The sequence below is a fragment of the Mixophyes fleayi genome, chromosome 3 (assembly GCF_038048845.1).
Source record: "Mixophyes fleayi isolate aMixFle1 chromosome 3, aMixFle1.hap1, whole genome shotgun sequence".
Taxonomy (NCBI): Eukaryota; Metazoa; Chordata; class Amphibia; order Anura; family Limnodynastidae; genus Mixophyes; species Mixophyes fleayi.
In genome coordinates, this window is record NC_134404.1 from 29,246,344 (window position 1) to 29,268,656 (window position 22,313).

Consider the following 22,313-nt stretch of genomic DNA (forward strand, 5'->3'; position numbering starts at 1 on the left):
TTTTGCTATTTTTTGGGAAAATCCATGTTTTTGGGCCTAAATTAACCCAATTTAGTGCTCCAACTGTTTTAGAGACAAGTAATCTAATTGTTGAGGTAATAAATCATCCAAAAAAACAGTTTAATTCTTCGTTGGTAGGCCTATTCTACACACAAAACAGATTGTCTTCCTCTCCATCTATGCATATTGGCAATGCAGCCATCGTCTTTGAATGTATATTACACCCTACACTTATAGTTAAATATGTAAAGAAATGGAAAAAGCCAGTTTGCTTTCTGTCTCTCAAGGCCCCCCTCCACTTGTATAAAATAGCAAAAAATTCAGCCATTATAGACTGTACAATATTAATTGACATGGAGAAAGCCAGTTTGGTTTCTGTCTCTCTAGGCCCCCCTCCACTTGTATAAAATACTAAAAAATTCAGCCATTATAGACTGTACAATATTAATTGACATGGAGAAAGACAGTTTGGGGTCACTCTGTCTCTCTAGGCCCCCCTCCACTTGTATAAAATACCAAAAAATTCAGCCATTATAGACTGTACAATATTAATTGACATGGAGAAAGCCAGTTTGGTTTCTGTCTCTCTAGCCCCCCCTCCACTTGTATAAAATACTAAAAAATTCAGCCATTATAGACTGTACAATATTAATTGACATGGAGAAAGACAGTTTGGGGTCACTCTGTCTCTCTAGGCCCCCCTCCACTTGTATAAAATACCAAAAAATTCAGCCATTATAGACTGTACAATATTAATTGACATGGAGAAAGCCAGTTTGGTTTCTGTCTCTCTAGGCCCCCCTCCACTTGTATAAAATACTAAAAAATTCAGCCATTATAGACTGTACAATATTATGAAAAATGGACAAAGCCAGTTTAGGGTCACTCTGTCTATGACACCCTACCCTTAAGGATAAATTGCCCTAACAGCAGCCTTTCAAGATGGTATGTGATATGGAAATGCCACAAGTCCCTTTCCTCTTTGGGGGTAGATTGCACCCTACACTTACATAGAAAGTTTTAAAAAGATGTTATCGGCATCATCTTCAGCTTCATCCTCACCCTCATCAGTGTGTACGTCATCATCACAGACTATCAATTCATCGCCGCTTGAATCCGCCATTAGAGAACAGTCAGTGCTTGGATGTCTTGGATGGTGAAGGCCTTCCTCGTGGAAGATGTAGTTCATTTTTATAAACATCATTTTCTCCACATTTTTGGGAAGTAACCTTCTACGGCGATCACTGACTAAGTTCCCTGCTGTGCTGAACACTCGTTCAGAGTACACACTGGAGGGTGGGCAGCTTAGGTATTGCAAAGCAAGTTTGTACATGGGTTTCCAAATGGCTTGCTTTTCTTCCCAGTAAGGAAAGGGACTGTCTGACATTTCCATATCAACTACCTCTTGAAAGTAATCCTCCACCATCCTTTGCATGTTTATACTCATATTGGATGGACTTATGGGCAAAGTGACACTTTTTTTTGAAAAATCCTTCAAACCAGCCCAGATGTTAAATTGTTCTCGTCTGCCCCCTGTGTCTTCCCTGCTTCTTTTTTGGAAATTTAATTTTTTACGAGCAACAGCTTGAGAAAGTGAAGGAGGACACGTCGTCAAGCCGAGGCCCAGTTCAGCGGCCAACTTGCTGAGCAATAGCTCCTTGCAAAAGTTCACATCTCGCTCATTTACAAGTAAAGACTCAATGTAGGTTTTAAACCTTGGATCAAGCACAGTGGCCAAAACGTACTGATCCGAGTTCAAGATCTTAATAACTCGAGGATCATTGTGAAGCGAATTAAGTACTTGATCGACAAGGCCAACATACTTTGCTGAATTGCTTGCTTTCAGCTCCTCCTTCATTTTCTCAAGCTGCTTTTCCAATAGTCTAATTAAAGGAATGACTTGGCTCAAACTAGCAGAGTCTGCACTGACCTCACATGTCACAACTTCAAATGGTTTCAGCACCTTGCACAGCACTGAAAGGATTCCCCACTGTGCAAGAGTGAAATACATCCCCCCTCCTTTCCCAATGTCATGACTTGTGCAATATGCTTGGATGGCTTTGCGCTGTTCCTCCATCCTCTGAAGCATGTACAGGGTGGAATTCCACCGAGTTACCACCTCTTGCTTAAGTTGGTGGCAGGGCAAGTTAAACTGCTCTTGGAGCTGCTGTAATCTCCTACATGCTGTGGCTGAATGCCTGAAATGGCCTGAAATTTTACGGGCCACCGAAAGCATCTCCTGCACCTCACGGTTATTTCGTAGGAAGCTCTGCACCACCAAGTTGATGGTGTGAGCAAAACAGGGAATATGTTGGAAATCACCCAGCTGTAATGCTCGCACTATATTGTTGGCGTTATCTGAAATGACATACCCTGGGGAGAGTCCGAGTGGTATAAGCCATGCATCAATCACATCTCTCAGTTTGCGTAACAAATTGTCAGCCGTATGCCTGTTAGTGAAGCCGGTGATACAAAGAGTGGCCTGCCTGTGACAAATGTTACGTAGTGGTGTACATGCTGCTGCTGTTCCTGCTGGTGAAGGTGAATGACCAACCCAGTGGGCTGTCACAGTCATATAGTCTTTGGTTTGGCCACTTCCACTTGTCCACATATCTGTGGTTAAGTGAACAGTGGGCAGAATGGCATTTTTCAGCGCAATCTCTACATTTTTACACACTTTTTGGTATAGTTGTGGAATAGCTTTACGGGAGAAATGGTGTCGCGATGGAATTCTGTAACGCGGACACAAAACCTCAATTAACTGTGAAAAACCAGCTGCGTTTATTGTGGAGATTGGACGCAGATCTAACACTAACATTGCAGCCATGGCGTCTGTGATTCGCTTGGCGACTGGGTGACTGCTGTCATATTTGCTTCCCCTCGCAAATGATTGTTTCACAGTTAATTGCTGAAATGTAGGACTGCTCATTTTATTCACCTGCCTCTGGGATGACGATTCACCCCCAGCAGCAGCAACAGCAGCAGCAGGACTAACGCTTTCTTCAGAGGAATCAATAATAGTGCCGGAGTCATCCAGCCTTAAGTGGGATGCCGGGCTAACTCCGAGCGCTACTGAGGATATTGATGAGGATGGTGTGGTGGGTGTATTTTGTAGCCGTCGGTATGTCGGTGAGCGGAGGGTCTTAGCTGATGAGGGAGTGCTTGTATTCTTTTGGGAAGAACTTTCAGCTTTTCCCAACACTTTGCCATGAACTCTCGTTAAATGGCGTAACATAGACGAGGTTCCAAGATGGTTAAGGTCCCTCCCTCGACTGACTGTGGCTTCACATACACTACAAATGGCTATACAATTGTTGTCTGGATTTGGGTAGAAATAATTCCACACATAAGAAGTGGATTTTTTTGTTTTATGCCCAGGCATGACAATGGCCTTTTTCTTGTCACGTGCCAGAACTGCTGCCACTGGTGCAGGACTTACACAAACAACCTCATCCTCATCAACATCCTCATTAGCGCCCTCGTCGCCTACACAAATCTCCCCCTCATCCTCTTCTAATTCCAAAGTGGCATCCTCAATTTGGGTATCACCGGCTACACTCGGGCTATTAAGGCACACATCAGCAGAATGCTCACGATTAGACATCCCACTGTTGGATGGACTCTCCACAGGGATTGTTGTCATTTGTGAATCAGAGCAAATATTCTCCTGTAATGCCTCACTGGTATCTTGCAGCTCAGCTTTGACGCGTAACAGTAGTTGTGCACCAATTGTAGCCTGGGTAACTTTTTGGGATCTGCCACTAATAGCCAAAGGTGAAGGCCTCATTCTCTCTTTGCCACTGCGTGTGTAGAATGGCATGCTTGCAATTTTTTTTTTATCGTCACTTAACTTTTGCTCAGTTACACTTCTTTTTCGCTTCAATACAGTAAATTTTTTTTTGGTTTTTGTTTTTTGCACTAATTTGAAAACACTCTGTTGTTTGACATCGCCTTGGCCAGATGACGTACTGGGAACACTAACATCAGGACTGGTGACAGAACCTGGTTGCTCATTTAGATCATATGTGGACTGCTTTGAATCCATTCTGAGCGCAAACCACTGAGGAGTGCTAAAAATTATTGAGTAGATACTGCTGACAGATATGACTTTTGACAGCCAGAAATATTAATGCACAATTAGGGAGGACACCCCAAAAACACTGAGGAGTGCTAAAAATTATTGAGTAGATACTGCTGACAGATATGACTTTTGACAGCCAGAAATATTAATGCACAATTAGGGAGGACACCCCAAAAACACTGAGGAGTGCTACAAATTATTGAGTAGATACTGCTGACAGATATGACTTTTGACAGCCAGAAATATTAATGCACAATTAGGGAGGACACCCCAAAAACACTGAGGAGTGCTAAAAATTATTGAGTAGATACTGCTGACAGATATGACTTTTGACAGCCAGAAATATTAATGCACAATTAGGGAGGACACCCCAAAAACACTGAGGAGTGCTACAAATTATTGAGTAGATACTGCTGACAGATATGACTTTTGACAGCCAGAAATATTAATGCACAATTAGGGAGGACACCCCAAAAACACTGAGGAGTGCTAAAAATTATTGAGTAGATACTGCTGACAGATATGACTTTTGACAGCCAGAAATATTAATGCACAATTAGGGAGGACACCCCAAAAACACTGAGGAGTGCTACAAATTATTGAGTAGATACTGCTGACAGATATGACTTTTGACAGCCAGAAATATTAATGCACAATTAGGGAGGACACCCCAAAAACACTGAGGAGTGCTAAAAATTATTGAGTAGATACTGCTGACAGATATGACTTTTGACAGCCAGAAATATTAATGCACAATTAGGGAGGACACCCCAAAAACACTGAGGAGTGCTACAAATTATTGAGTAGATACTGCTGACAGATATGACTTTTGACAGCCAGAAATATTAATGCACAATTAGGGAGGACACCCCAAAAACACTGAGGAGTGCTAAAAATTATTGAGTAGATACTGCTGACAGATATGACTTTTGACAGCCAGAAATATTAATGCACAATTAGGGAGGACACCCCAAAAACACTGAGGTGTGCTACAAATTATTTAGTAGATAATGCTGACAGATATGACTTTTGACAGCCAGAAATATTAATGCACAATTATGGGGGACACCCCAAAAGCGCTGGGGAGTGCCAAATATGAAGAAAAAATAATAAACCTCTATCCTCCTCTCTGCACTAGCGATTTTGGTTAGAGCAATTGCAAGAACAATATGGTATTCTCTGTCCCTTCTCTAATTAGCCTATGACTACACCCTGCTCTCTCCCTCTGTCAAATGGCGATGGATTGCTGTGGAGGCGTGTATTTATAAAGTTGAAGTATCGCGAGAACCGAGTCCCGAGATCCGACGACGTCACAATGACGTTCGGCCTCGATTTGGATTCGGAATGGGCGGGAGAGTACCGAGCTGCTCAGCTCGGTACTCGGATACCCAAAGTTCGGGTGGGTTCGGTTCTCGGAGAACCGGACCCGCCCATCTCTAATCTGTATACAGCTAGCACCGTATAGCCAGAGTGTTCTTATACTCGTATTCAAATGGAAACATTTCTTGAGATTCACTTGTATTTGATTAATCAGGCCTGATGTGTCTAATCTATGACAAGACATTCATATCATGTTTCATATTCATGTCTTACTTTGGATTCCAGGGTATTTCATCATTAGCAGGAGGCCCCATCGCAGAGTAGTTGTGGTTGTTTCCATTCCAGCAGCAAACAGATTGCCGACCAGTGAGGCTAGGTTGTCATCATGAAAATATAAAGTAGATTCTGGCTTTCCCTGCATAGTAGAAATGGGAAAATCTTTGTAACAAACGCATCAAGTCCACACGTCATATCTGTCAGATTACTCTTCCAAGTGACAGAAACTCTCTAACATATCTCTGCAGCAAGATCAAAAATTAAGCGAATTGAAACATAAAAAAATATATATTTTCTTGATTGCGACCAGCACAGGGAATTATATATGCTATACATAGTTTTACACTCTCTGCAAGCTAATAGCAAACTCAAGGTTGTGACAGCCACCTCTTTGCATGTTTTCAATCATGATTTCAGCCTTTCAGGACAAGCTCCCAAGGAAATAATACTCCACCACCAATAATGTCAAATATACACTCTATTACCACTAGACTATGCCAACAATCTATAGTGATTATCACAATTATAGGATTATAACATCTAAAATTAACCAGAATAATCTGGGAGGAGATAAAGAGATTATGGGAAAGTCACACAATGACAATTGTACTGAATGATAAAATCTGCAAGCAAACTTTCCACAGTGAAATGAGAAAAAAATGCAAAAACATTTGCAAAAACTCAAAGGCTCAATATAATTTTTTTAGCACTAAAATATCGACTACTGAAAAGAAAATGGATCTAAGAGTTACTATTTCAGAAGATTTAAAGATTTAAAAGTAAGACAACAATATAACAAAGCAGTGAAAAAGGCCAGACGGAAGCTACGTTTTCATTGGGAGGGGAAATAAATAGTGTAAAGAGAGGGTTGGTTTAATAATGTACAGTTCATTGACAGCACTGTTAGGCTTAAGGAAGCTAAGCTATTGTTAGCTTGTTTTGTGGGGGCTCAAACAAACCAAGCACTTCAGCCACAAAAGTGGCACTGCTTGTCGCTTGAGTGCTTGATTTGTTAAACTGTACATGTCCTTTTCAATATCTTACATAAGGGTGTTTTGGAGGGCCATCTTGCACCCCTTTTCTTTTCTGCCACTGCTGTGTGGAAATGTTTTCTAGATGTGCTATGAACTGCCATGTGTTTGTGCCATTGCTCTGCCGCTTACCATTCAGCCAGGTCGCTGCAGTCTTTTTCCGAAAGTGTATGAAAATAATATTGTGACCTGTGAGATGGTCAAAATTGACTGCAAATGACTTGAAATTAGTGTTATTGAGTTTTATAACAATGTAGGGAAAAAAAGAGAAAAATTATGTGATTATAGCAAAAAAAAATAGGGATTTTAGAAAAAAAATAGGAATTTTAGAGAAAAAATAGGAATCCAAAACCAAAACACACAAGGGCGATTTTGCCAAAACGAAATCCAAAACTCAAAGTTAATCCAGATCCAAAACCAAAACCAGCAACACGGGGGTCAGTGAACATCTCTACTCTGAACCCTCCCTCTCATTCTCTTACTTTGAAGTCCACACTATCCATCTATTTTATCCTCTCCACCTTCGTGTTGCTGTCATTTATCGCCCCCAGGTCCAGTTTCATAATTCCTTGAAAACTTTGCATCTTGGCTCACTTATTTCCTATCCTTTGAACTGCCTGCTCTCATACTAGTCGATTTCAACATTCCCATTGACAATCCCACTGTGTCTGTGTTCTGCCATTAAACTTCTTTCACTTATTTCCTCCTTTGGTCTCTCCCAATAGACTTCATCTCCCACCCACTGTGATGGGCTCTCCCATGACCTTGTCTTCTCCCATTTCTCCAATTCAGCCTTCCCACTCTCTGACCACAACCTCCTTTTTTTTCTTCAGCCTCACCTTACCATATGCTCTCTCCGCTGCACCCAAATCCACACATACACAACAAAACTTAAGCACTCTTAACCCAATCCACTTCTCATTTTCACTAAAACAACTATTTTCTCCAATGACTGTATTGTCCTCTCCTAATCAGGCTGCCTCTTTCTATAACAACACACTCACTTCAGCCCTTGACAATGCTCTTACAGCTACTACACACAGTCTCCAGTGATCCAAACCCCAACCATGCACAGTTAACAGACCCGCTACCTGCAAAAGTGCTCCAGCACTACAGAGCCCCACTGGAGGAAATCTCGATCCTATCCCGATTTCCTCCACTATAAATTCATCCTTTCATCTTACAGCACTGCCCTTTCAATTGCCAAACATTCTTCAAATCTCTAATATTCACCCAGTCTTCTAACCCACATTGCCTCTTTACCACCTTCAACTCCCTTCATCCCTCACAGCCTTTGATTTTGATACCTATTTCAAAGACAAAATCAACACCATTTGACAATGTATTTTCTCATGCCAAATTCCACTCACTCCACCCACTCTACCCACCTGTACTTACACTCCCCAATATACTCTTAATTCTTTCACTACAGTAACTGAAGACGAAGTCTTTGCACTCCTCTCTTCATCTCACCCTACAAATTATCTCCTCGACCCTATTCCCTCCCAACTTCTCCGCTTCCTCTCCTCCACTGCATGCCCACCTCTATCTCACCTCTTCAACTTGTCTCTCTCCACTGGCACATTTCCATTCCCCTTTAAACAGGTGCTCATCTCATTAATTCTAAATAAACCATCTCTTGAACCATACTCTATCTACAAATTCCGCCCTATCTTTCTCCTCCCCTTTGCCTCCAAACTACTTAAATGATTAGTGTACAAAGCATGTCTCACTTTCTCTCCTCTCATTCCATTCTCAACTCTTTGCAATCAGGCTTCTGCCCACAACATTCCACAGAAACTGCTCTCCCAAAAGAGATCAATGATCTAGTTAATGCACAATCTAAGGGTAATTTCTCCATACTCATTCTCCTGGACCTCTCTGCTGCTTTTGACACTGTTGATCAATCTCTTATCCTACACACATTTCATACATTCTCCCCTCCACTCCCACTATCTTTTGGAATTCCAGAAGGCTCTGTTCTTGGCCCTTTACTTTTTTCATTATACACCTCTTCTCATGGGGCACTAATTCACTCATTTGGCTTCCAATAACACCTCTACACTGAAAATACCCAAATCTATATCTCTTCCTCTGATCTCTTTCCTTCTGTACTATATTGTGTAACCAAATGTGTTTCTGCCATCTCCAAACTGATGTCCCAAGGCTATCTAAAGATTAACATGTTCAAAAGAGAGCTTATTATCTTCCCTCCTGCCAGAATCTCCACCTGCCCTCAAATCTCCCTCACTAACAGCACAATTTCCTCAGTCTTCCAAGCCCATTGCCTTGGTGTCACACTTGACTCCACCCTTTGTTTTATTCCTCACATTCAAACTCTCTCCCAGTCTTGTCAACTCCACCTTAAAAACATTTCCAGAATACGCCCTTTTCTTACTCAACATGTTACCAAAACTCTTATCCATTCTCTCATAATTTCCCGTCTTGATTATTGCAACCTCCTGCTATCTGGCATTCTTGACACCAATACATCCAAATTTTAATCCATCCTAAATGCTGCTGCCTCTCTCACTGCTCCACATCTGCTGCAACACTTTGAAAATTTCTACACTGGCTCCATGTGTCCTCCAGAATCAAATTCAAATTACTCACCGTTACCTACAAAGCCCTCTACAATGCTACCCCTGCATACATCTCAAATCTCATATCAAAATACTCTTCCTCCCGCCCTCTTAGATCTATCTCTGACCTTTGCTTGTCTCGTCTCTGGTAATCACCTCTCACACCCGCCTACAAGACTTCTCCCGTGCTGCTCCCCACTTATGCAATTCCCTACCACGCTCAATCGGACTTTCCCACAGCCTTCAAATCTATAGGAGCTCTTTAAAAACCCATTTCTTTTTTAGAGGTGACATTATCCCCAATAATGCTATTCACACTAATGCACCCTCACAACTGTCCCAATCAACACTCTGAACCCCATTTGCTCATCTTTTTTCAGTTGTGCACTCTTCCACTTAGCATGTAAGCTCTCTAATGAGCAGGGTTCTTGATACCCTTTGTTTTCAAGTCTGTGTTTATTTTGTTCACCTTGTATGATACTGTATGTATGTCCTTTTTTCCCTACTGTATGACGCTGCGTTGCACTGTGACGCCTTACAAATCTACGATAATAATAACAATAATATATATATATATATATATATATATGTGGCAAGGAAGTTTCTTTGACACACCTCTCCCTCTGGGTACAACATGGGTGTAGTAATTGGTTTGTTGTGTTTTGATTCGTTTGTAGTGCTATGGTGGAGGATAAAAGCTCTGTTTGAATGTGTGGGCGGGCCACCGATGCCAGTTAGTGGCTGGCTAATATTGAGAAAACCACTGTTTAGCCAGACGTAGGGTTGCGGAAGACATTGTGTTGAAAATTGTTGTTTATGCCTTCCTGACACTTCCCAAATAGACAGCAAGATTTATGTGTATATATATATATATATATATATATATATATATATATATATATATATGATACATCTTCCTCAAAATATTTGCCTCTATCTGCATTTCACCTCAAAATTTTATACACTTCACCAGGGAAATTGACTCTGTTATTGCTCCCACACTAACACCAGTGCACATCGCAATGAATTGGCTGTCTTTGCCTCAGCTCTAGTCCATGATATATAAATAATAATGAAATAATAATATATACATTATTAATATTAATTATTATCTCTAGAGCAAACACAACAACAAAACAACCTCACAGGATTTAATTTAAAAAAAACTATCTTACTTGATTGCCTTACTGATTTTACTGAATTCTATCCATACATGGGTACATGTGTCTTTTATGGACATAACATCCAGTAAAAACCACCCGTGCACCTAAATTCAATACATACCTCTTGTTGCTTGGCAAGGAATGAATCAATAAGACTCCTCTGATCATTTATATCCAGTACTTTCTTCTGTTTTGTAAATGTCTCTCTTATAAATTTATGCATCTCGTGTCTGGTTTTAAAAACTCTTCTGTGACTCCCAGGTAGCCAGCCAATTACCGAGGGATAACTATTGTACAACTTAAAATGAAAAGAAAATGCATTTTTTATTTTTGCCACTTGATAACTCAACATTGGCATTCCAAATCCACCCGCCTCCTTCAGAAGTGCACTTGTGCTGCTGAGTGCCTCTGGAGGAAAGCTCCCTCCCCTGGCCGATTTCCTTCACTTAAAATGTATGCTCTCCTCCTACAGCTCCGCCGGCTCCCTCACTACACAATCCTTCTTTAAGTCCCTCATTTGTTCTCAGTTCTCCAATCCCCGCCGCCTGTTTGTCACATTCAACTCTCACCTCTCCCCTCCAACCTCCTATCCCACTCTCTCTCACTGCCACCAACTTTGACTCTTTTTTCTCCTCCAAAATTGAGGCTATCAGACCTGAAATCTCTTCCTTGGATCTTTCTCCTGCCACCCTCATAGCTCAACCTTCCTCTAAAAACCAACTCTGGTGCTTCCTCCGCTCTACCTCAGGGGAAGAAATCCACTCCCTCATTATTTCCTGTCCCCCTTGTACCTGCACCAGGATCCCATTCCCTTTCTCCTCCTTTGCTCCCTCTCCCCTACTGCCTGCTCCTATGTTTCTCACCTCTTCAATCACTCTCCACTGACAGCGTCCCCTGTTCCTTCAAACATATAGAGAGAAAAGGGGCTCTGTTTTTCAGTCTGAATTATAAACCACCAATGGATTTATAATTAAATCAAGATGTTTATTCATACAATATATATTAATTCCATGAAAAACATATAACACATATAGACATAGAATATAACATTCAATATAACATAAATCCACCTTATTATCCAGAATAAAACTGTTAAAAATAATCAAGCTTATATATTTAAATCCTGAAGTGCACTCGCCATTTGTTATAATAGAAAGAATGACCGTGTCCTTTTTGCAACCCAACTCTATTCAGGTTAGTCAGCCGATAAAAAGCCAAGCTGTAAACATTAGAGACTGATCCGTAGCTACTTTTGTAGCACTTAATATAGAGCTAAGTTCTTCTTACATTCACAATTGAGCGATCAAAACTGTGGCACAACTTTTTCAATAGGATCTTCTCTCATAGCCAAGTGATGTACAGATGAATTAAAACTGGGAATCTGAAACTTACAATTGCAGACCTCAAAAGCTTGTTTCTTTATACACAGCTATATAGTTCAAACTGTTCATATGCATTCAAGCACTTACCACTCCATATAACAACAGATGATACTGCTCTCGGTTTGCTGTATTACACAGACTCGTATGTCTGTCCTCAGAGCTTGTCAGCACACAGCTGATTCATACGTTCTGACCTTTGCAGAATCATGGACACTGTCTTGTCTTTGTAGAGATTAGTCTTATAGCAGTCCATTAGGGAAATGTTCCAAATTAAGTTGGATAAGGAGGCTAAAGAAAACACAAACTCTTACGCTTGCGTTGCGTTTGCGTTGCGTTTCTCCACTATATACAGCATGGTTTCTTCAGAGAGTCAGTGACCCTGCAAAGGTCTGATCGAATAATAATGTCTTCTACCTCCCATTTCTGCCTTGCCTTACACTAGCTCCCCTTCCCCTACAGAATTCCTTTCAATCTGCTCACCCTCACCTACAAAGCCCTTTCCCATTTCACTGCCCCATACACCTCCAACCTCCTCTCCACTCACTCTATTCTGTTCCCTGCGAACGGCCAATGACCGTCGCCTGTTCTCCACACTGATCACCTCATACCACTCCAGATTCCAAGATTTCTCCTGGGCTGCCCTCCTCTACTGAAGCGACCTCTCATGCTCCTTCTGTCTGTCCCCTAGTTTGTCCACCGTCAAACGGGCACTCAAAACTCATCTGTTCCTCAAAGCCTACCAGCTATCTACCTAAACTTCTTTCCATGCTTGATCTCCTCAGCTCTCTTTCCCTGTCCCGCTACTTGCTCCTCTTTCAATTGATCCCATCTGAAACCCCATTGTGCCTCCTGTCCTTTTAGGATGTAAGCGCTTACGTGCAGGGCCCTCTTCCCTCCTGTCTCTCTACCTATACTTCTTCTCCAACTTCACCGTGCAAGCTATACTTGGAGCTTTTGAAGTATTAGTATTTTTTGTTTATTGGTCTGTACTCTTTTCCTTGTATGGTCCACTGTCTGTTTTCTGTACAGCGCTGAGGAAATCTAATGGTGCACTATAAATAAAGATTATTTTTAATAATATTTTTTTATTACTATTATTATTATTATTACTGTACTAACATTTTTCCGAGCATGATATGCCTAAATGACAGATGGAGCTCGACCGTTTTAGATGCTTGAATGTATCTTGGTATATGTTGTTACCCACAGAGATCATGCGGATTGTTTCTAATCACACCCCTTTCACATACAAAATTAAGTAAATGTCTGGGTCTTATGTGGCTCGTTCTGCTGCATTCATATAAATCAGACAAGTGCTGAAATCATTCATTGTAAAAAACAATCATGCTCTCTCTGTATGCACCAGTAGCTGCAATCAAACAGAGATAAACTGAAAACAAGCAGCTAGTGTTCTTTGAGCACTGGATCTAATAAAAAATATATGCTAATGAAAATACTTTTTTAGAATTACTGCATGATACTTTTTTAAACAGGAAATCTACACTGCTTATGTACCCACTTCTCCTGGTAATGTAGATAATAATTGGATTATTAAAATGGTATGGGATACAGGTATGGTAGATTTACGGACAAATGGAATACTATTTCAAGCATAATATTACCCAAGGTATTGTACATGCATTTGGCATGAAACTTTATTCCTCTATCCTCGCAGGGCCAAAGTCCAAGACCTCAAAAAGTGTCACCTACCTAAGAATTGGGGATTTCTAGACATTTATATTGCTGGGGAAGTGGACCTGACATCTCCTAGGCATATATGTCAATTTAAAAGGAATTATTTAATAATATCTGTCATTTGATAATAAGATGACATTTAATTTTATTTACTTGCCTTATGTTGAAGAATAACTAAATATCAAACTTATTTGAAGCCTACTTACTTGTTAGCTGGCATCAATTAGATAAATTTGAAATCATTGCAATGAAACTTGTCAGAACTTCTGTTTCTTACTTAGTTGCAACAATGTTTCTGCACCCTACAAACAATTAACCTGTAGTGTAGCAGTAATACTGATAAGTTCAAATGTTGTTTTCAGCTATAAAGCAGCAGCATATGATTGAAAATATTTGCAGATGATATATTATCCATTGGAGCAATATGGATTAAAGAAAACTACACTGGACATCTTTAAAATCCATCTGACAGAGTGAGAATACTTACCCTGACCATAGGGCTTTCCAGGCTCCTGACACTTTCATTAATTAATTTCATGAGCCTCAGTATGGTTGGATCATCATATTCATATCTATGACCGAGTAGTATGAACACTATTATATTGGCTACAGCAGTGTTAATGTTGGTCATATTATCAAAGGGTTTCCCTGAAAATAGAATAAAGATAGATTTTTACATTGAAAATTAGCAATATTAATAATGATAAAAAGTAAAAATGTACGTATAAGAATGTAATGTATCATTATAATACATCCACTTCTTTATTTGTCTGAGCGACATGTTGGTGTCAGTTGCTGAGGGGAAGTGCTGGTGCTGTATTGCTATTTGGAGGCTTCTGGGGTACCTCTTGGTAAGTTAGCTCTCAATTTAAAAACACATATATGTATGGCCCCAACATATAGCACTCTCACTGTTTAGAGTTAGGACCACCCTATTAGCAAAATCCCCATGGAGTGGCGGGTGGCTTAAACATACATTTGCAAATGCGTGCAACTGAAACTTTTGCATTTTTATGTACAAGTAGAAATGGCAGCTCATTTGCTGGCTATAGCAGTGTGCTGGGGTATTTTTCTCTGTGTTTGTTCCTTTTAGGATAATCCAACCTTTTCAAGCACCTGCTATGAGCCTATAAATTGATTGAGCAACTTCCACTTTTGTTTTTGAATTTTTGCATAAACAGCTGTGAAAGATATCCTTATATTTATCAACTTTTGACACTACTAGTCATCAAAGATAATAACACTACAGTGTCCATGACATCCATGCCAGAGAGTGACAAATTTAAAATACTTCACATTTGTTCATACAACTTCTGTTTCATTCAACAATCCATCCATCAAATTTGCCTTAGCAAGACATTACAATGGTCCCAATATTCTTATTATTATAATTTTTGTTACTATTACTTTTATTATTATCATAGATTTGTAAGGCACCACAGTGATCCGCAGCGCCATACACTAGGGAAAACAGAATATACATAAAGCAGAGGCATACAAGGTAGACAAAATAAATGCAGACATGAAAACTAAAGGTATGGAGGACCCTGCTCATTAGAGAACTAACATTCCAAGTGGAAAATCAAACAGATGAAACAAGAGGAGCATCTGGGACTTAGAGTGGAGACTGAAAAGTTGTGAGGGTGCATTAGTGGGAATAAGCTCTAAAAAAGATATGGGTTTTCAGAGAGCATCTAAAGATTTTAAGGCTGTGGGAAAGTGTGATTGGGCGTGGTAGGGAGTTCCATAAGTGTAGAGCAGCATGGGATAAGTCTTGTAGGTGGGAGTGAAAGGTGGTTACTAGAGAAAAGACAAGGTGCAGGTCGAAGGTAGCACTAAGAGAGTGGGAGCAAGAGTATATTGATGTGAAATTTGAGATGTATGAAGGTGTAGTGTTGTTGAGGACTTTGTAGGTAAGGGTAAATAATTTCAATTGGATTCTGGGAGCCAGTATGGGGATTTGCAAAGTGGTGCAGAAGATGTGGAGCAGTGAGAGAGGAAGATCAGTCTTGCATCAGCATTTAGGATGGATTGAAGTGTGGATATATGGGTGTCAGGAATGCCAGATAGCAGAAGGTTGCAGTAGTTAAGACAGGAGATGGTGAGAGAATGGATCAGAGTTTTGGTAGCATGATGAGTAAGAAAAATTGTATTCTGGCAATGATTTTTAGGTAGAGTTGACAAGACTGGGAGAGAGTCTGGATGAGAGGAATTAGGCAGGAGGAAATTGTGGTGTTATTGACAGTGAGTTAGATTTGAGGGGAGGTGGTGACTCTGACAGGTGGGAAGATGATAAGCTCTGTTTTGGACATGTTAAGCTTTAGGTAGCAGAGGAACATTTGTGCTGAAGTAGCAGAAAGACAGTTGGTTACATGAGATAGTACAGAAGAAGAGAGGTCAGGGGAAGAGATATAGATTTGGGCGTCATTAGCATACAGGTGATACTAGAGGCCAAAAGAGCAAATTAGTGCCCCAAGTAACGAGGTGTACAGGGGAAGAAAAAAAAGGGGAAGAACAGGGCCTTGTGGGATCCCAACAGATAGTGGAAGTGGAGAGGAGGCTGTGCCAGAGGTAGAAACACTAAAAGGAGTGCTTTGATAAGTAGGAAGTGAGACAGAAAAGAATTGTCATGAAGGCCAATAGAGCGAATGGTGTGTAGGAGAAGAGGGTGATCAACAGTGTCAAAAGCAGAAGAGAAGTTCAGGAGAATGAATATGGAGAAATGATTTTGCAGCACATATATCATTCATCACTTTTGTAAGAGCAGTTTCAGTGGAATGCTCAGGGCAGAAGCCTAATTGCAGAGAGTCAAGAATAGATTGATGGGAGAGAAAGAGAGACATGTCTTTGTACACTAATTACTCAAAAAGTTTGGAGGCAAAGGGGAGGAGAGAAATAGGGCGGTAGTTGGAGAGAGAGGTTGGATCAAGAGATGTTTTCTTGAGAATCGGTGAGATGAGCGCATGTTTAAAGGAAGATGAAAATGTGCCAGTGGAGAGAGACAGGTTGAAGAGGTGAGCTAGAGGTGGGCATGCAGTGATGGAAAGGGAACAGAGAAATTGGGAGGGAAAAGGGTCAAAGTTACAGGTTGTAGGGTGAGATGATGAGATGAGTGCAGATATATATGCCAATATACCCAGATCAACCCCTGCAAGTCTGCCATACTCAGCTAAACTAATCTTTTTTTATTTTAGTTTAATTAGCAAAAGATCAATTACAGTTAAATCAGTGGTATAATGTTTAGGTGCACAAAAGGGTACCATACAACTAAATGATAATAAATAAATAACCCAGGAAACTCAGACTTTTGAAATAGAAATGAGCTTAAATTATCCGCAAATTTACAGCAAAATAACATTGGTCTAATAAAAGCAGCAAACGCCTATCTCCCATTCAGGGCACTACCTCACTTCATGGCTCCTGTGTAACCAGTAGCTAGTTAGGCCACTTAGCACTCTTTGTTTTAGTGACTGAACATGAATTCTCAGTCCTTGTACTTCTAAGTTACCTCCTCAGTCAGGCAGTGGGGTCTCATACTCCCTTCAGGGCAGGAGACCCTCTTGTCTTCAACTGGTCATTTGTCTCTGATCTCCTGACTCTTTCAGGACACACAACAGTCTCGCACTGAGTCTTCTACTCAGCCCTTCACTGTGTCCTCTTCACTCATCAATCTACTCAGCCCTTCACTGAGCCTTGTCCTCAGTCCCTTTCTGAGCTGTCAAACACAGCCATGCCATAAATTTGTCCCTCAAAATCCTGACTGTGCTACCAAAACAAAATTATGTGATCCATTTTTTCTTTCTCCAACTTGTTCTTGCACCTTTCACTACTTATTGTTGCTACTGTCCTAAGTACAGTTACTGCTTGTCTGAATGCTGGAAAACAGACAAGTGTGATTCACCTCCTGGAAAGCCAACTAATGAGAGAACAATATAGGCCTCCATCCCTTCACCCAGACTGAATATTAAATTTATATAATTTATGTTTAATATGTAAATTCTCACCCAACCAGCCCTGGTATTAAATAGCATCCACATTTAACAGATTTCATAATTTTCCCATCCAACCAGCCCGAACATCAAATTAATACCATACACATTTAATAAATACCCCACTTTACATTAATATCATCCACATAACATTATTACCCCCACTAACACTTGCATACCATTAACCTACCTACTCCAGTATATCTAAGTCAGTTATCACCATTAAGTTTATGATGATGACTGCTTTATCTTTTCTCCAGACGCATTAAGATTCACTTCAAGCTTATCATGATGTGATTGTATGTTTACAATATATTTTCAGTTGCACATATATTAAGTGATGAAATGCTTTATAGGTGACCTACCTACTTAGTATGTATAATGTATTAGTATGTAGAATTAGTATGTAGACAAAAAATGATATGAATTGTCAAAGTAATAATTAACAAAAATCCTATTTTACCAATTAGTTCAATATAATGAACTAATGAGCTTGAATTTCAACAAGAAGGGCCAAAATTAATGGCCAATAACCTATCAATTTATGGAAGATAAATGTTATAAAGCATTTGCGTAAATCTGGGAAGGTGTGGCTTTGTCAAAGATACTTGGGGCTAGATTTACTAAACTGCGGGTTTGGAAAAGTGGAGATGTTGCCTATAGCAACCAATCAGATTCTAGTTGTCATTTATTTAGTACATTCTACAAAATGACAGCTAGATTCCGATTGGTTGCTATAGGCAACATCTCCACTTTTTCAAACCCACAGTTTAGTAAATATACCCCTTGGGGGTAAATATATAAACATGCGGATTCTTCAACACCCGCGAGTTCGGCGTCTTCAGCGCTTAAATTTAAAGCGGCGCTGCCTTGTAAAGGGAAGTTTCCCTTTACAATGCAGTGCCGCTTTAAATTTAATCGCCGAAGACGCTGAACTCGCGGGTGTTGAAGATCCCGCATGTTAATACATTTACCCCTTGGTGTTTCTGTCAATGATGAGTAACATTTTCTATAAAAGAATGAGTTAACTAAAGATACATCGTAAATTGGCATTGAGACCATGAGCATGCTGTTTTGCTTGGAATTTGTTGGGCTGTATCTTAACTTTTAATAAAGAAAAGAAAATGATATTGGAAATCTGCTCATCTCAATTATTACTTAAAACAATAGGATTAAAGAGATCTTACACTCTCTCTCTCTCTCTCTCTCTCTCTCTCTCTCTCTCTCTCTATATATATATATATATGTCTATCTGATTATGAAAGTTGTAAAGTACAAAAGCATACACTCACCTCCATGAGATCTAAATGTCTGCATTAAATATTCACATTCATCATTAATCTTGTTTTCTATGCTCTTCTTCCCCATCCCATAGTCTCGTAACGTTGAGAGGGCAAATCGTCTCATCACTTTCCAGTTCTCACCATGAGCAAAGAGAATACCTGAATAGAATGAATACATGTCACTTTGTTACACTTATTTCTTCTGCATTTATAAAAAAAATTATGTTAAGATATGAATTTTACCAAAATTAAGGTAATTCCTAACTAAATGTCACAATCTCCCCCCATCCCCCACCCGGTCATACTCCCCTATGTGGTGCCTGCGGTCGGAAGGGATTTTAAACTGTTCCCTGCTGTGTGACTTCCTACACGACAAGGTTTGTGAAGCCCCAGTATGTTTTGCTCACGAGTCAGCTTTCTTAAGGCTCCAAAGTTAAATTATACTTCCTTTCCTGTCTGAGCAGAAGTGAAGCGCAGAGTAGAGAGCAGAAGAAGTTGAGGAGGCAGTGAGCTGTTTTAAGCAAGTAAGGTTAGCAGGGACTGAAATTTTTTATTCATAGAGCAAGACTTTAATGTATGCATCCAACTCTGAACTTTTTATGTTTTCTAATGCCCTTAAATCAAAATAATTACCATTTCCCTTTGATGCTTCAGCAAGCAGTGGTGAATCGGGTCTTTCGGAAAATTCCTCAGCATAGTTGATTAGAGCATCTTTTATAGTGTCATAACCACACAAGATGACCAACTTTTCTAAACCTAATTGGACACTGAATATTGAGCCGTACTTCTTCGACAACTACAAAGACAGTAAAGAACAAGCCATTAAAAGAACAATTATGAACTATTTAAGCTTTGAAATTGGCTCCCATTTCCCATAATCAGCCCACTTATGTTTCTCTTTCACACAAATGTTGATGGCTCACCGCATCCAGTGTGTAATGGTCCATCTAGTATATGAGGCTTAAGTTATTCTTTTCAAGTATTCCCTCAACCCTTATATGCCAGCTGGTCACTTCCCAAATGGTGCTACTGTTGAGAGGAACACAAAGACAAATTAATCTGAAAAGACAAAAATAATATGATAATCCTGGCTCCCCAAGTAGTGGAAACATTGGAATACTAACACACATTAATAAAAATAACTTTTGTGTAAACATGCTTAAAAACAGGGAAACTAAAACGCAAAATATAAAAATAATATATGTGAGAATATTAAGGGAAGCAATATAAATTGCAAGTTTGAATAAAAGTTATATTTTATTAATGTGTGTCAGTATTCCACTACTTGGGGTTACCACATAATGACTTCAATTTAGTTTTGGGAGCCAGGATTATCATAGTCTTTTCATCTTTTCAGATGAATTTCTCTTGGTGTGCTTCTCAACAGTAGTATCTTTTATATTTTTCTTAAGCTACACATGTTGTTCTTATACTACAGAGAGAGCACCCAATTCAATTAGAATCATTCCTTTATTTATGAAAAATATCATCTATAGATGATGTGGTGTTATAACTTTTTAGTGTGGAGGGTTTTCTTGGTTGGTATATACAAGTCACATATGGGTGTGAACAGACTGTTAGGAACTCCTTCAGCCAGTACAGCAAAACCCGGAGTCTGCTCTGGAGTCTGGTTTTCACTGTTGCCCGTAGTGGTGGGGACAGACTTGGCTACGGACACACAGAGGGTCGAGAGATGTGTACCGGCTAAGGAGAACCTAGGAATAGCGTATTATGATAGACAGCAGCGTGGGGTCCAGGCCAGAAATGGTGCCGGCAGCAGACAACGTAGCCGGAGAACAAGCCAAGGTCAGGGGTCACAGGCACAGGTTCAGAATCCAGGTTCAGGCAATAGATCAGGGTCAGAAGCACAGGTTCAGAGTTCAGGAACAGGAAAGGGTCATACGCGGGTAATCAATCTTAGGTTTAAACACCAAACACAGGAACAAGGTAGCAGGCAGCAGTACTGAAACAGGACGCTATAACCGGCAGTGAGGCTCAGTCCTCACTGCCCTAAATACTACTGCTAGCCAATCAGAGCCTAGCTCTGAAATTACTCACAGGCTTTGCCTAATACACCAACTAGATTAATTAGGCTATATGCTATACATAGCAAGAGGCTACTTAATCAGCCCACAGGCTGTGCTATTGTCTGTGCATGTGCCCAGCTTATTTGTTACGCCTAGGGACAGTTCTCAGCATCCGGCCGTTGCCCTGGAAGTGACATGAGTTAAATACTGACTGCTTTTTCATGTAGCACACAAATACTTGATAGCTTATTTGTACACTGAAATGTAAAGTTGATATTTGTGTGCTACATGAAAAAACTGTCAGTATTTAACTTATGTGCAAAACAGAATACTAATTTGCACCCCTTGCATTGTAACATGGTTTGGTCCAGGAGACTTAAATAAGAAGTTTCTTAAGTTAAGATCCTTAATGCATCAGGCCCACTGTCCTTAATTACTCAGGCCCTTTGAGTCTATTTAAGCTAAATTCACAAAGGACTTTTTACTAACATTGCATTTAGTGGCAACAAAAATGTAATTGGCTTATATCTGTCTAGCTCAAGTGAGAGTACGAGTCTGATTGATATATTTTTATACAAATGCTGCACCTAGATAAAATGTGATTAAATAAACCTTATGTCGTTCAAAGAGTGGACATATCCATTAAATTTAAAGTGGTTTTCAATTAAAGTATTTTGGTGGGGGTCTTTCACTTCTATTCAAAAGCCTGACGTATCAGATCTTCTCAGTCATGGGGAGAACAGAACAGCACTGTCTTTGAGTTGCAGATATCATAGCTAGATGAGAGTGATAGGACTCTGCTAGTTAGATTGAATGGTGGGAATCCCTGCCCAGAGTACTATTACTGAGAAGGGATAAGTAAAGTAAAGTTTGAAAATAAAGTGGAAGATTTAAAAGATTTAGTGGTATTTAGTAGAAGTACTGTATTACCTCTATAAATGTATTATGAGGTTTTCCCATGTCGATCATGTGCATATTTCCAATGAACGGTAAAGGCGTTGGTCCAGGGGGAAAATTCTTGTTATTATCTTGTTTCCGGTTGTTAAAAACATTGGTTAAAAATAGGATGACAACAACAGACAAAAGAATTGTGACAGGGTCGATGGTAATCATGTCTTCTGTAGAGAGAGTGAGATAAAACATAGTTCTTTTATAAGGAAACACATTATTTGATATCAAAGTACAAAACAAACCACAGTCAATGAGGATTTCACTCCTGTCTTGCTATGGTTCCGGCCATTAGAGTAAAAAAGAGGGAACTGCAAGACCGTAAGGCCCATGTAGATGAGACCACACAAGAATGCAGCTAGTTTATATTATGTCTTTCTACAGGTTTTAACTGTTGGTTATACCTTTTGATGCTAATTAAAGGTGTTCAGCGGTGTTATTGTGGATTTTAAGCCACAACGCTTTTGTAACTTAAACAGGTTTCTCAAAGTTAATAGCCCAGAATCATATGGGGTCTAGTTAGGGATTTGGGGTGA

At 39.9% G+C, this 22,313-nt stretch overlaps 1 protein-coding gene across 1 annotated transcript in view; it reads right to left on the minus strand.

Moving 5' to 3' along the window:
• Positions 1-21,942, minus strand: part of LOC142143454 (cytochrome P450 2K1-like) — a 29,443-nt gene extending 7,501 nt beyond the window's left edge. The window contains exons 1-6 of the mRNA XM_075201304.1: positions 21,760-21,942; positions 19,436-19,598; positions 18,812-18,961; positions 14,018-14,178; positions 10,575-10,751; positions 5,675-5,816 (exon numbers count right to left, since the gene is read on the minus strand). Coding sequence (XP_075057405.1) covers positions 5,675-5,816; positions 10,575-10,751; positions 14,018-14,178; positions 18,812-18,961; positions 19,436-19,598; positions 21,760-21,942 — 976 coding nt within the window. The remainder of the gene's footprint in view (positions 1-5,674; positions 5,817-10,574; positions 10,752-14,017; positions 14,179-18,811; positions 18,962-19,435; positions 19,599-21,759) is intronic.
• Positions 21,943-22,313: the final 371 nt, after the last annotated feature.